The sequence below is a fragment of the Natrix helvetica genome (genome assembly GCF_964273705.1).
Source record: "Natrix helvetica genome assembly, chromosome: 1".
NCBI classification, from domain to species: Eukaryota; Metazoa; Chordata; class Lepidosauria; order Squamata; family Natricidae; genus Natrix; species Natrix helvetica.
This window is the reverse complement of record NC_138548.1, coordinates 300,198,741-300,213,268: the sequence shown is the minus strand read 5'-3', so window position 1 is coordinate 300,213,268 and position 14,528 is coordinate 300,198,741. Positions and strand designations below refer to the sequence as shown.

The 14,528-nt window shown below is 40.6% G+C and overlaps 1 protein-coding gene across 1 annotated transcript in view; it reads right to left on the bottom strand.

Moving 5' to 3' along the window:
* The window catches only part of TWF2 (twinfilin actin binding protein 2), a 73,987-nt gene that overhangs the window by 44,740 nt on the left and 14,719 nt on the right, over window positions 1-14,528 (bottom strand). The window contains exon 2 of the mRNA XM_081944411.1: window positions 6,807-6,884. Coding sequence (XP_081800537.1) covers window positions 6,807-6,884 — 78 coding nt within the window. The remainder of the gene's footprint in view (window positions 1-6,806; window positions 6,885-14,528) is intronic.

Genomic DNA, 14,528 nt, shown 5'->3' with positions numbered 1-14,528 from the left:
ATGCATATAACCAGTTTCTTTACTCAGAATCAAGCAATTGTCTGTCTGTCTGTCTGTCTGTCTGTCTATTATCTATCTATCTATCATCTATCTATCTATCTATCATCTATCTATCTATCTATCTATCTATCTATCTATCTATCTATCATCTATCTATCATCTATCTATCATCTATCTATCTATCTATCTATCTATCTATCTATCTATCTATCTATCTATCTATCTATCTATCTATCCATCTATCCATCTATCTATCATCTATCTATCATCTATGAATATCTCTGCTATATGTCTTGTCTTATGGAATTCAGGGCAGAATAGAATAGGCTAGAATATGCATAGGCAGTTGAATGGGATACTCTGTTCTAGCAGAAGTCAGTACGTTAACAAAAGTGAAGAAAGATAGGGCTAAAGAAGAAATTTTAAATACTTTTCTAAATGTCTTAGAGGACACTCCTGTGATAGCAAATTGACATCCCATTGAATTTTGGGGAACTTACCTTATGAAACCAGTTATAGCACTGAATCTAAATTTGTTGGAGATTCTCACCTAATTTGACATTGGTGTCACAACATAGAAAAATACCATTGTAATTGTTCACTGTACCTTTTGTCACTTGTATTTCCTTGTCTTGTTTCTTCTAAATAACTGTAATTTCCCGAATTCCCAGCCCATCTATCAAGGCTGTGACATATGTATCATCATCTAGTTCAGAGGTGTCAAATTGGATTTCTTCAAGGGCCGGATCAGCATTGTAGTTCTCCGCAGGCTGGTTGGCTTGGGTGAGGGGAGGGGAGAGACAGAATGGCTGCCTCCTGCAACACCCTGCCGGCCAAAACAGGGTGTGGCGGAGCCTCGTTTGATTTTGGCCATCAGAATACTACAGGAGGCAGTCGAAAATGGGGCGTGGGGGATGGGGCCCACAAACGCCCCCTGTTTTGGCTACCAGATGCACTGTGGTTGATCCTTTGCTATTTCCAGGACAGTCCCACGGGCCAGATTTAAGCACCCCACGGGCCAGATCTGGCCCACGGGCCTTGAGTTTGACACCCCTGATCTAGTGGATAAAAAGTATACAAATGCTGATAACCAAGGCACTTCAGCTCTTTATTTAGAATTTGGCACTTGGTGCTCACTGTATTTCTGTGGTAAAAGACAGTAATGAACTATAGCCCTACATCTCTGGAGGACTGTCAGAAAAAGATACTAACAGGAGAACCACTGCATTCTCACGGAATACAATGTGGCATTCTCACTGAACTGCGATTGCATTTAATTTTTTTTCTGTCAGTTTCCCTTGCTGAAAGTATTGCTCTGAAGATTCCTCTCACAATTGGTATTTCCTTGAGGAAATGGTATGTTATACATCAATGAAAGAAAGTGAACAAAGTTAGCATATTTTTTAAAAAAACAATGGGATGGACAGACTTTGAAGACAATACTCAAAGATCTACCTCTATTATCAGGTCAAGTCATTTAAGGCAAGGGTTTTCTCTGTCTCCCTTCCCTTTCTTCAAACACTGTTTTAAAAACCCAATTTAGCCAACTGAAAGCTTGCAAAATATTATACCCCCCCCCCCTCTTAATAGCTACTAAAAGTACATTCCACAGAAATAATTTTCCTGGAGCAGCTCTCCTTACTGATACAATTGCCAGGAACTGCTGGAATGATTCTGAATTCCTTGAACACTCTCTGTGAGCCAAGGATAGGAAATCACTTTGAACCTGTTGCTATGCTTACAGGAGTCAGCTGTCACATTTTTAATGCCCTCAGATGGATTTTTGATGTTTCTCAGAGTCAGGAGTTGTTCTTTTCTGTAGAATTCTTTCTATCCCTTCAAACAAACAGCCAAAGCAGAGACCAAAAAACATTTAAGTTCTTAGGTGGCTTAATGGTGATTTGGAAATGGGTAGTAAATGGGTGATGGCAAAGAGAAAGCTTCTGGTGTAGATATGTCATGGCTTTGATTAAAATAAAAGCAAAATTGAAAACTTTTCTATCCTTGCAAATATACTATAAAAATAAATGCCTCTTGAATGGGGTGTAGTTGCACTAAAAGATGTCAGTTTTCATCAACAGCAAAGGATTAAAGAATATCTCCCAAACATCAAAATAATATCTAGGGAAGTCAAGGGGTGCTCTGGGTGATCCCTGCCTCTGCTACCAGGTTCTCCCCACAAATAAGAGACACTCATGCTTTCATTCAGTACATGCACCAACCCTCCTCTCACAGCAGCCACACACACACAAAACATGGAGTCATAGGCACAAGTCCCACCCAATTAATTTGGAATACCCCATAAACATCTTCATACATTCATTCCACATGGGGGAAGTTGTTTGAAACTCCCTTACTCCTTTGAAAGTTAGCATGATGCAAAAACCAGCTCCAAACAACAAGATAATTGCTGCATATACTTTCAAGGCAACTAAAAAATTAAGAGATACTTTTCTTAAAGTCATTAAAATAATTCATGTTAAAGTAGCATTTGTCTTATAATAGCAACAGCAGATTCCTATTCTATTCCCAGTCTGTTCAATTATAACAATCAGGCAACTTTCTTAAACAACTTTTTTGGTCACCTTCCTTCCATATTATTAAGAATCTCTAAAACAGAGTTCTTGATTTATGTTTCTGTCCTCTTTTAAAAATGGTAAAGATCCCCTCAAGTCAAAATTGACTTTTGGGGATGTACCATATTTTTCAGAGTCTTGCACCTTTCCCGCCCCCTAAAAGAGGGTGAAAATTTGGGTGTGTCTTATACACTGAATGTAGTCCCACCCACCCATTGGGCCCCAGCCTTTGGCCTCTGTCTCCCAGCAATCTACATCCTTACAGCAAATGGGGAAAATGGGGCTTGCGCAGGCAGCAATAGGCTATGGCAAGCCCTCCAGCCTGAAACAGCTTATGATCAGGAGGCCCCTGCTGAAATTGAAAGTGAAACTTGCTGCTTGCTGTAGGAGGCAAATTGCTGGGAGGCAGAGGCAGATTTTTTTTCTTGTGCTAATCAAGCTGTTTGCTGTAAGGAAGTCAGTCAATAACTATAAATGCCTATAGAATGTTCAAATTATTAGAATTATTTTTAAAGACTGCTTTATTATTGTTCTAGACAACTTAACAAAATGAAGAAGCATTTTGACCTAGAAACTTGATCTGAAGAGGCCCAGTGCTATTGTATCTTCTTTTAAACAGCAGAGAATAACTATACTTCCAGAAAGCCACATCAATTTTAACAGCATCTGTACAAGTATATTCTGAAATGTAACACCACAAACAAGTGTATATCGTCTGTACTGTTTGCTGATTGTTGCAAGGAGGTAAATTGCTGGGAGGCAGAGGCAGATTTTTTCTCCTTGTTTTCCTCCCCAAAAGATAGGTGCATCTTATACTTCAGAGCGTCTCATACTCTGAAAAATACAGTAAGTTTTCTTGGTATTGCCGCTTGACATTGCTGCCTTCTGGATTTTTTTCAACATCCTAATCTCTCCTAAGGATTTCCAGGCAATTGCTATACAAGTTCTAACCCAGGGTTAGCTTCTGAGCTCACCCTAAATTGGTTATGGCTAGGACTTCCTAAGACCTGTCTTCTCCTATATTATCTCAGTATTTGTCCTCTATCTCCGTTGACCCTAGTACTATCTGTTAGCCAAATATAGATATTAGAAAGGGTCATGTTTTAAATTCCTCTTACGTCAGTACCCCATAAGCCCTCAAGTTTTAGAGTGGCATATCACAGAGATATAAATACCTCATCCACTGATGTTAAGAAAGCTTCCTAGGTTGCATTCATAGAATGCATCTACTCATTCTAAATACCTAACAACCACATCAGCGATATAAAACGGAAGGGAAGGTCATGTACCATCTGAACTTTAGATAAGATCTAAACCAAAGAGTATGCAACTGAAGCACTGCCTAGATTGCCCCTATTTAGTAGTGGATAAAGTTTTCCTGTACTCTTTGGAAAATCGTGTTCCATGAAGGAATATGAGACTTTGCCTATTTTTTAGAGGGCTGGTAAGCTAAGTGCAGAAAGATCTAAAACACTTCCACTTTGAATAAACTGCCAAATTGCCATCATTCCTAAGACAATGGGGAAACTTAAAGAGGTTTAGAGTTAAGGGTGGAAAAGAAACTGTGGCTGCTTTAATCCAGGGGTCTCCAACCTTGGCAATTTTAAGACTTGTGGACTTCAATTCCCAGTATTCCTCAACCAGCAAGCTGGCTGAGGAATACTGGGAATTGAAGTCCACAAGTCTTAAAGCTGCCAAGGTTGGAGATCCCTGCTTTAATCTGTCTTTCTTGTATACATGGGTAAACTGACACATAATCACTTTTTGATATCATGCCTTAAAATATGGTATTAGCGAAAGGAGTACAAACACTAAGGACATTGATTAAAACAACGTACAAAAATACATATTAAAATAACTTACAAAAGTATATTGCAGTTATATAGGTAGAACTGCATGCAATAACACGCATATTGGAAATAACCTAAACAATATGAGGATTTGTCTCCTAATAAACTGTCAAATAGTGTGTAAATGTAAAATAATTTAAATTTTAAAAATTGGGAGGGGGGGGGGAGAAGCATGAATCCAATGGATGTGTCTCTGTGTATATGGAGACAAATCAAAAGGATAGAGTACAGATAATCTTTGACTTACAACCATTTGTTTAGCCACCATTTGAAATTACAACGATGCTGTATGAAGGGACTTACAATCTTTACCTTAAGTTAGAGCTGCTGCACTGCTCCTCTGGTTACATACATAACATTTGGGTGTTTGGTGTGGGACCAATGAAACAGGTACCTCATGGAGTGGAGGAGGCCCAGGGAGACCCAGGAAGGTCATGGGTAAGCTAGGGAAGCCTGCATCAAGGCCTCCCAACTCCAAGGCATCCTGTGCTCTGCTTAATGTCCACCATGGGGAGAGCCGGGATGGTGATCATTAAATGAGGCAATCATCTGGGCACCTTGCTTAATGATCACCATGAATTACATCCATAACTCTGGGCTTAATTGTTGTCATAAGTCAGGGACCACCTGTAGTGAAATTTACATAGGAATCTAATGAGAGTGACATAATGTCCAAGCAATTTGAATAATAAAGAGTTCTAGCGTACGCAGATCTCGGCTTCTACTCGAAAAAATATTAGGATAGCCTATAGTCATGAATAAATGTTTACCTTCCTGATTCATTATCCAATGCAACAGAATAAACACATCAGGGCAGAGTGGAAGGTGAACATTTGAAAGATGATATGGGGGATGGCGTTCCGCCAGGATGTAACTGATCTCCAGTAAACAAGAATATAAACAATTTGGAAAAACAAGAGTCTAGTTCTCATGGAGAAGATTTTATGTTTGGGTTTTTCAAATTGGGAGGAGCTTCTAACATGAAGAGAGGCTCCTTCAGGCACAACATTGTTCCTAAACATAAAAAGAACCAGTGTTTTTCAGCCTTAGCAACTTGTTTGGCTCCCTAGCTTGCTGGCTAGGGAAATCTGGGAACTGTAGTCCATCCGCCTTAAAGTTGCCAAGATTGAGAAACATTGCCCTTACTTTTCTCCCCCACATAATTACATTTGGTTGGTAACCCAATATTAAAGAGCCAACATTCAAAGCATAATAACTATTACTGGATAATCAGTTTAGACAGATCGGTGGTTTTTCCACACTATATGGGTTCTCTTTGTTCAGTGGGGCCCAGCTCAGATCTTTAGATGGGCCATTTTCTTTCCTTTTTAACTCTGAGACCAAGACAGGAGATAAAGGTGACATAACCAGTAACCTCAGAAGATCACCAGAGTAGGCAGGGGCTAGTTCTGGGGTTATGAGGAACTGAAGTGAGTTTTAAGGAGTGAAAAGTGTGTTATCAACTTTGCATAAATTATGATCTCAATTAGGGGAAACCCTAAGGATTCCGAACTTGAAGATTTTTAAAGTGTGAAGTGAATGTCTTGGTGCCTACAAGGCTTCACATAGCAATTCTGCCCCTTAAAACATTGCAACATTCCACCCCAAACTTCAATCTCCAAATGTAGGCTGTGTCCACTCCTCTACTAAAGGGGTACTGAGGGCTGAGTGTAATCCACGGGTTTTTGCTAAAAGGAGTTAACAGGGGAAAAAAGTCTAAACAGATAAAAACAAACAAAATCATAAGCCTGAACATTCCTATATCTGCTAATCTGATTTAAGCATAACTAAACTCAATGGGATCTACTCAATGGGGACTCAATGGGATCTACTAAATGGGATCTACAATATTATAACTAAGGCAATGCTGACACAGCCGTGCTGGAGTTCTTATTGAACTTTGTACCAAAAGACATACACTTTGATGGCAATTTAAAAACTGGGACAAAACTGCTTTATTGAAAAACCATCACATTAGATAACAAGTCTTCATGTCTTGCCCAGACAACAACCCCTTTATTCTAGCTACTGAGTTTCTGTTTATTTTTCCCAGGACACTCATGGGAATAATTATTGAAAACATGAATGCACTATGCACATCAAAGAGAATTGTCGGAAAAGAAGCCAAGGGGAGGAACAACTAATAACATTATTTGCTTCTTTAAATGTACAGCTGCGCTGATTCCACACTTGTCACCTGAAGTCACAGTTGTTGGTCCTGACTCCTGAGTAATTATTTTATAGCAGCTTCCAGCAGAATTGCTCACCGATAGATTGAATGCACAACACCCACCACTGTACTCCGTTAAAATTGATGCTGGGAAGGTGCAGAACAGGTTTTAACAAACGGGTTGAAAATGTCAAGGAAATGAAAACTTACCATCCTCAATTACGATTTTGATCAGACGGATCGAACCATTCCGAGCCTTTGCAAAAAAGTCCTTTAATTCCGTAGTGGCTAAAAGAATCAGAAACATCCTGATCAGAATTTGAATCCCAAAGTTATTCCACTCTCTGACACAATAAAAGAAATGGCAAAAAAAGGGGAAAACCTGAGAGAAACCTGAAAGCAAAAGACTAGAGCAATGAAAAAAAGGAGATGATTTCCCTAGTTCTGATCGGGGCTGTCTGGGGAAGTATGCATTTCACTTTCACAGAGGTTCCAGAGTTAAATACCAGCTGGAAGCACATGTGATCCAGAGAACTTGATACTTGGCTGGGACAAACATAATATCCCAAATTTAGCAGCCCGTTGGCTTCCAGAAGCAAGGTGGGCTCAAGTGACAGTTTATTAAATGTACAGCATATCCTGCGGTGCAGACCAGGCAGGCTGAGAGGACGGCTGGAAAATGGGATGAAGATGGGCAGGAAAAACACTTCTGATTTTACTCTTGTGATAGATATGTTTTGCCTTTGACAGCCCCCCCACCCCACCCCAGGCTGCCCAGCTTGCTGAGGAAAAACATTTACAAAGGAATCAGAACTGGAGCTGCTTTGGCATTTGTCTTCCTGCCTTTCTGATGTGCATTCTTCAAGGATAGTTTTTATGACCTTGAAAGTATGGTAGCTGGTAATGGTTTCCATTGCTACCAAATTTAAACAACAACAAAGCATCCATTCCCACAAAACCAATAACTAGCGGTACAGTTACTGAAGACAGCAGATAGCATTACTCTTCACACTATAAATAAATACTTATTTATTTATTTTTCGGAATATAAGACGCTCCGGAGTATAAGACGCACCAAGATTTTGAAGAGGCAAATTAAAAAAAAAGTTTTTGCACTCTGCAGACCTCCTAAAAATGGCCCATTTTTCATGAAAACGGGCTCGTTTTTAAGTTTAAAAAAGGGCATGCATAGCCTTTAGGAGGCTTGTAGAGTGCTATGGGGGCTGCCCCCCTCCAAAATGAGCAAAATACGGCATGCATAGCCTTTAGGAGTGCTCCTGGGGGCTGGGGGGAGGGCAAAAACAAGCAAAAATGGCCTGTTTTTCTCTCATTTTTGCCCTCCCCAGCCCCCAGGAGTACTCTGGAAGCCTCCTAAAGGCTATGCAGGGCCATTTTTGTAAAGTGGGTGGGGTTTTGGTAGGCCAAAAATGCTGCATTCATTGTATAAGATGCACCCAGATTGTCACCCTCTTTTTTGAGGGAAAAAGGTTTGTCTTATATTCCAAAAAATACGGTACATATGGATTTAATCACTTTGGTTGTGGATGATGTTAATTCCACCAAATGTTCTGAATACAGTTCACCAAAGATTGGCATGTCCAGGTGAGTCAGAGCTTGACACACATTGATCTCGTTTCATTGAGAGCACAAATGCCGTAATAGAATGTAACCAATATCATTGATTTCACTGTGTAATTAAAATAACTACAGTAATAAATACACTGATCTGCGGATCGCCTGTCAGAAATTATTTTCACCTTTCCACTACTTTTAGTATAATCCTTCTTCCCAAAATACTACTACATTACTATGCAGAAAATCATTATTTAAAACATCTGTTCTATAGCCATGCACTGGAATAAGGATCTCAAACTATACGGGTGGTCCTCAACTTACAACCACAATTGAGCCCAACGTTAATGTTGCTAAGTGAAACATTTGCTACATGAGCTTTGCTCCATTTTATGACTTTTTTTGCCACAGTTGTTAAGTGAATCATCGCAGTTAAGTTAGTGACATGGTTGTTAAGTGAACCTGGCTTCCCCATTGAATTTGCTTGTCAGAAGGTCGCGAAAGGAGATCACATGACCCTGAGACCTTCATAAATATGAGCCGGTTACCAAGCGTCTGAATTTGGATCACATGACCATGGGCGATCATGCTGAAATGATCATAAGTGTGAAAAACAATCCTAAGTCACTTTTTTCACTGCTGTTGTAACTTTGAACGGGCACTAAATGAACTGTTGTAAATCGAGGACTACCTGTAATTGGAGGGGTTAAATAATAAATTTCCCAGGAATACATTTCAGAGAGGTATAAAATTGGCGATAGTTTGTAAGGAAGTCATGGTTAACGTAGAAAGTTTAACAATAATTATATGAATCTGTAAACTTTCCAAAATGAATCTCTTGTCAATATTAAATGTTACAATCCGGAGTGTTTAATCAGTTTTAATAACAGAGACCTCTTGCAGGAAAGGCCTAAGGCCCACAGTGACATTTGCAAAATGGAAAAAAAAAAGTCCCAGTAAACGCCCAGTTTCTCTACTTTAGAAAAGAAAGCGATTAGTGTTCGCTACTGTTAGCGAACAGCTGCTCTGAAGGGTTGCTGGGGCAATCACTAAGCGCATCTCAGGATCAATCAACACCGAAGCAGTATCTGTTCCACTGCATTCCCTCCCATTGACATCAAAGAGGACATCAAATGCATGTGCCACACAACACAGATGGGCTACAAGGAAAATTATTTCACATCAAGACCATCTTGAATGATGCTTCCATATAACCAGGAAACTGCAAACACAGCCATCCAAAGCTGACGTCAATCTTCAGTCTGGCTTTCAGCAGGCACCCAAACACACATTTATATTGGTTAAAACATGAGGAGATGTGGGTTCTGGACCAGAGAGAACCATCGTATTCACCTAGCTTCATGAAGCCCGAAAGTAAAGGTAGTCCTCAACGTATGACCACAATCGAGCCCAAAATTTATGTTGTGAAAGGAGAAATTTGTTAAGTGAGTTTTGCCCAATTTTACAACTTTTCTTGCCACAGCTATTAAGTGAATCAGCTATTAAGTGAATCCCTGAAATGGTTAAATTAGTAATGTGGCTGTTGAGTAACTCTGGCTTCCCCATTGACTTTGCTCCTCAGAAGGTCTCGAAAGGTAATCGCATGATTCTGGGACCCTGCGACCGTCATAAATAGGAACCACTTGCCAAGCATCCAAACGTAAATCATGTGGCCATGGGGATGCTGCAATGGTCATAAGTGTGAAAAATGGTCACAGGTCACTCTTTCACTGCTGGTGTAACTTCTAATGGTCACCAAATGAACTGTCGAAGACTACCTGTACTTCATATAGTTGCTCTTTGAATGTACCAGTAGCTTTTCAAGTCCCAATCCATCACCGCTGAGGTATGCTATTTAATAAATAAGTCAATCCATTTGTATTGTTAATGAAAGCCAATATTCCCAAAATGCCAATCTCTGGATCTGTGCATTTCTGTATAAATCCTAGAGCAGTGATGGCTAAACTTTTTGTCCTCGCGTGCCAAAATCGTACACGTGTGCCATGCGTGTGCCTGCACCCACAATGCAATGCACCTGGCCCTGTACATGTGTCCATGACACGTCCACGCATGCACATGACCCCCGTGCTTCCCACCACCACCATGTGCACACATCTCCCTCCCGTGCCACATTTTAGGTCTAGCAGGCCTCCCTGAAACCTCCTAGGACCAAAAACGGGTCGCGGGGTGGATGCGAATGGGCGCGCATCTCCCGCATATGCGGCAGAGACCCAAAAAATCAGCTGGCCCATGGGAGGCGCATGCGCATGTGCAGTGGAGCTAAGCTGGGCAACGGCTTGCGTGCCCACACAGAGGGGTCCACGTGCCACCACAGTCGTAGAGGAAGGTGCAGCTCTCTGAAGAAGGTTCTAATGTTGGGGAAGGTGGAAGGAAAGAGGACGATCAGAGGCAAGATAGGTGAACTAAGTTTCGGGGGTGATGAATGCACTGTTGGAAGATCTGGAAGTCCGGGTGAGGGACAGAGTGTCATGGAGAAATTCTATCCATGGTTGCTAGGAGTAAGAAATATGACTTGATGGCACGAAATCAATCAAAGGAAAATCAAGGCAAAAGAGGAATTCAAAAGACTGGTGTTAAAAAGAAACGGATACCACAGTGTTGATCTTAGGGCCAATTGCAGGTTTAGTTGAACAGTTTCTCCCCACTTCAAGCCCCTTCACTTCTTTTGCGCTCCTTCCCCCTCTTCCCGAGAAGTGATGCTTCCAAAGTCCCAGATTTCTGTTCCCCTCCGCTGCTCTTAAAGAAGTAGGCACTCTGATATTTGGAAGGCTGAAAGAGGCTGCTTACTAAACACTGATAACCTCTCTGACTTGAGAATCCAAAGTAAACACAAAACTTCATTCTGATTAGCTTAACTATATACGTCTCTCTCGGATATAAGACTGCATCAAACTGGGAGTTAGCCAGGAGAGAGGCGTGACTGAAAAAGTTAATGGATTCAGTCTCTAAAAGGAAGAAGGCGGAGTCAATACCCAGACTTTGGATTCTCACGTCAGCACATCGAAGAATTAAGGTAGTCCTTGACTTACAACAGTTCATTTAGTGACCATTCAAAGTTACGACGGTATTTTAAAAAGTGACTTAGGACTGTTTTTCACGGTTACGAACTTTGCAGCATCCCCATGGTCATGTGATCAAAATTCAGTTGCTTGGAAACAGGTTCATACTTATGACCATTGCTGGGTCCCAAAGTTTTGTGATCGCCTTTTGCGACCTTCTGACGAGCAAAGTCGACGGGGAAGCCAGATTCACTTAGCAATCCAGTTACTAACTTATCAACTGCAGTGATTCACTTAACACCTGTGGCAAGAAAGGTTGTAAAACTCACTTAAATGTCTGAAATGTCTCCGTTAACAACATGTATAAATTCCTCAGTTAACAACAGAAATGTGTTCAATTGTGGTCGCAAGTCGAGAACTACCTATACTTTTCCCACTTTGTTGTCCTAATCCCTCTTTGCATAAAGGAAGTTTTTATTTATTTATTACTTACATAACTTCACGACACCATCAACAACATTAAGACAACAAAAGATATAAATAAGCCACTCTCCTTCCATTGATAGGCACTAGGACAGTGTTGGTGAACCTTTTCGACATCAAGTGATCTTCCGGTATCCAGCATGCGCACCGGCTATCTGGTTTCTGGCGTGCATGCATGTGCGAAGACGAGCTAGCTGGTGCACATACATGCAGCAAAAATGGGAAGATCAACTTCCCAGCACGCACATGCGCACCGGGCAGCTGCTCTTTTGGTTTCTGGCGCTCCCACGCACATGAAGACCAGCTGACTGACTCGCTGGAACCCAGAAGAGCAACGGGCAACAGCCCGGATGCCCGGAGAGATGTCTCTAGGTGTCACTTCCAGCATGTATGCCATAGGTTCACCATCACAGCACTATGATAAGGGCAATCAAGAACACTTCCTCACTGCTTCTGGTCTCAAATAAAAGAAAACACAGACCCGAGGCCAGCTGTGCATGACAGGAGACTTTGGGGAAGGTAGAAAATTTAGGACAAGCTCTAAAGAAGCAGCGACACAATTGCATTAAAGGCCCTTTTAGTAGATCTCTGTCAAATAGAAACTAGCAAAGTTAAACTGATGGCTTGCTCAGCCTAGAATCCTTCCAGCAAAACAACCCAAATAAGGAGAGAGAAAGAGAGAGAGAACATATGTATCCCCTCCTCTTTCACATCCTGCAATTGCTAGAGCAATCTGTTTTCTTCTTGTTTCAAAATTCAGTATACAAAGACCACAGGTCCTTTTGACTTTTTTGTTGTTGACACAGTGCAGTGACTAAAGGAGTGCCTTGGGGGGGGGGGGTCCACATTCTTCCAAAATGAGAAAGAAAACCCAGGAGTTGTGCATGTGTGCGGAATGAAAGATTCTTTTCATCCTTGCGCTCAGGAGAAACTTGTAGCTCAGAAATCTTTCAGTATCACTGAGTGATTGGGTAAAAAGGCTAAACAGAATCATTGTTTGCTTGATTAAATAAACCACAAATGTTGGGTTCACAAAATATGCTATGCTAAAATCAAGCTTAGGATAAAGGCAGGCAAACTCAGGCACCCCTTTAGTCATTGCTGTTAAATGTTTAAACTATTCTCTCCCAGGATCCCTCACTACAGGTCTAGGGATGCTTCCTATGGATGCTGGGTTTTCTAGCTCAGCAATATCAGAGTTACCATAGATACCCTTGCTTTTGCACAATAACGAGTCTTCAGTTAGTAAATTCTAATGTTTAGTAAAATTTGCCAGCCATGATATTTCTATCAGACATAGAGTGCAGCATGGAACTAACAGTTCCTCACTGGTCAGGAAACCAGTTTATCTGCAGAGCTGCAAACTATGAATCCTTCCTTCCTCTCTAAAAGCAGCAGCAATGTTCTAAGTATTACAAGGCTGTTTTCACATATTCATCAAATGAGGCTCCGGAGAAATATTTAAAGGTTTGTTGTTGCTATATGGCTGCATTGCGTTCTGAAAGAAATTCTGAAGAAATATCTATTTATACCACCAATGATACATTGAGAACTGGCACTCCTGGCACTAAGACAAATAACTATGAAGCGATTATTTTGCAGCACTATGTAGAACATAGCATTTCCTCTCTGAAATGAGAGAGAACGAAAGTTCAGAAGTTTTTTGCTTTGTTGCTTAGTAAAAGCCAGGGAAATCAGTGTTATTTATGCACCACAGTCCCCAAACCTCATAATGGTTTACAGCTAAAGAAGATTACCAAAACAATACTGTAAGCATAGCAGTGTCTATATAGGTAGCCATTAACTTATAACCACAATTGTAACTAGAACTTCTATTATTAAACAAGGTGATTGCAAGTAAGTCACGTCCAATTTTATGACCTTTTTTGTATAGCAAATCCAGTTTCCTCGTTGAGTTTGTTGGAGGCCTCCTGGGAAGGTCATAAATGATGAACATGTGACCCAGGGACACAGCAACCATCATAAATACATACCAGTTGCCAAGTGCCTGAATCACAATCATGCAGAATGATCCATGATTCGTGGGGGAAGCTGCAACGGCCATAATTACAAGCAGTGGTTGTAAGTCACTGTTTTCAGTACTGGCATAACTTTCAGCAGTTGTTAAATGAATGGTCATAAATTGAAGGCTACTTGCATACCACAACAAATGCATTAATAACAAAAAATATAAATATCAAAATTTAAACTCATATTCCAAACATCTTTAGCATTGCCTTCATTATCTGATTTTAAGTCCTGAACCTGCCTGAACTGCTCCTTTTTAACTATCTTTCTAAAAAATCAGGTCTGAAGGCACTATTCAAGTCCCATGCAAGGCTATTCCAAAAGATTGGTGTTACAATGAAAAAAATCACATGTTTTTTCACCTTTCCTGAATCTTGCACAGGGGGAGGAACCTTACACATTCCAACCCAGGACTTAAATACTGGACAAGAAGAACAGTTTCGAAAGAGATAGTCCTGCATCTGTAAACGAAAAAGCTGAAAGCATGAATTGATAAATGGAATGAAAAGTGAATGTGTGAATGGAAAGAGACAAAAAACCAACTATCATCATTTGTTATTAGTACAAAGTCCCACCCTCTCTTTTTTTGTTTATTTAATGACTGGATCTCAGCAATGTGAAAATACAGATGAAGGCATGCAGACAATTATACTTGGTGAAATCTTTGATGACAGACGTAAGTAATATATCTAAACGGAGAGGCTGAAAATTTCCTTGTTTATAGAAGAAAAGAGTAAGTGACAGGCAAATGTCCTCAATGAATAGAATAGACTAGACTAGAATTCTTTATTGGCCAAGTGTGATCGGACACACAAGGAATTTGTCTTTG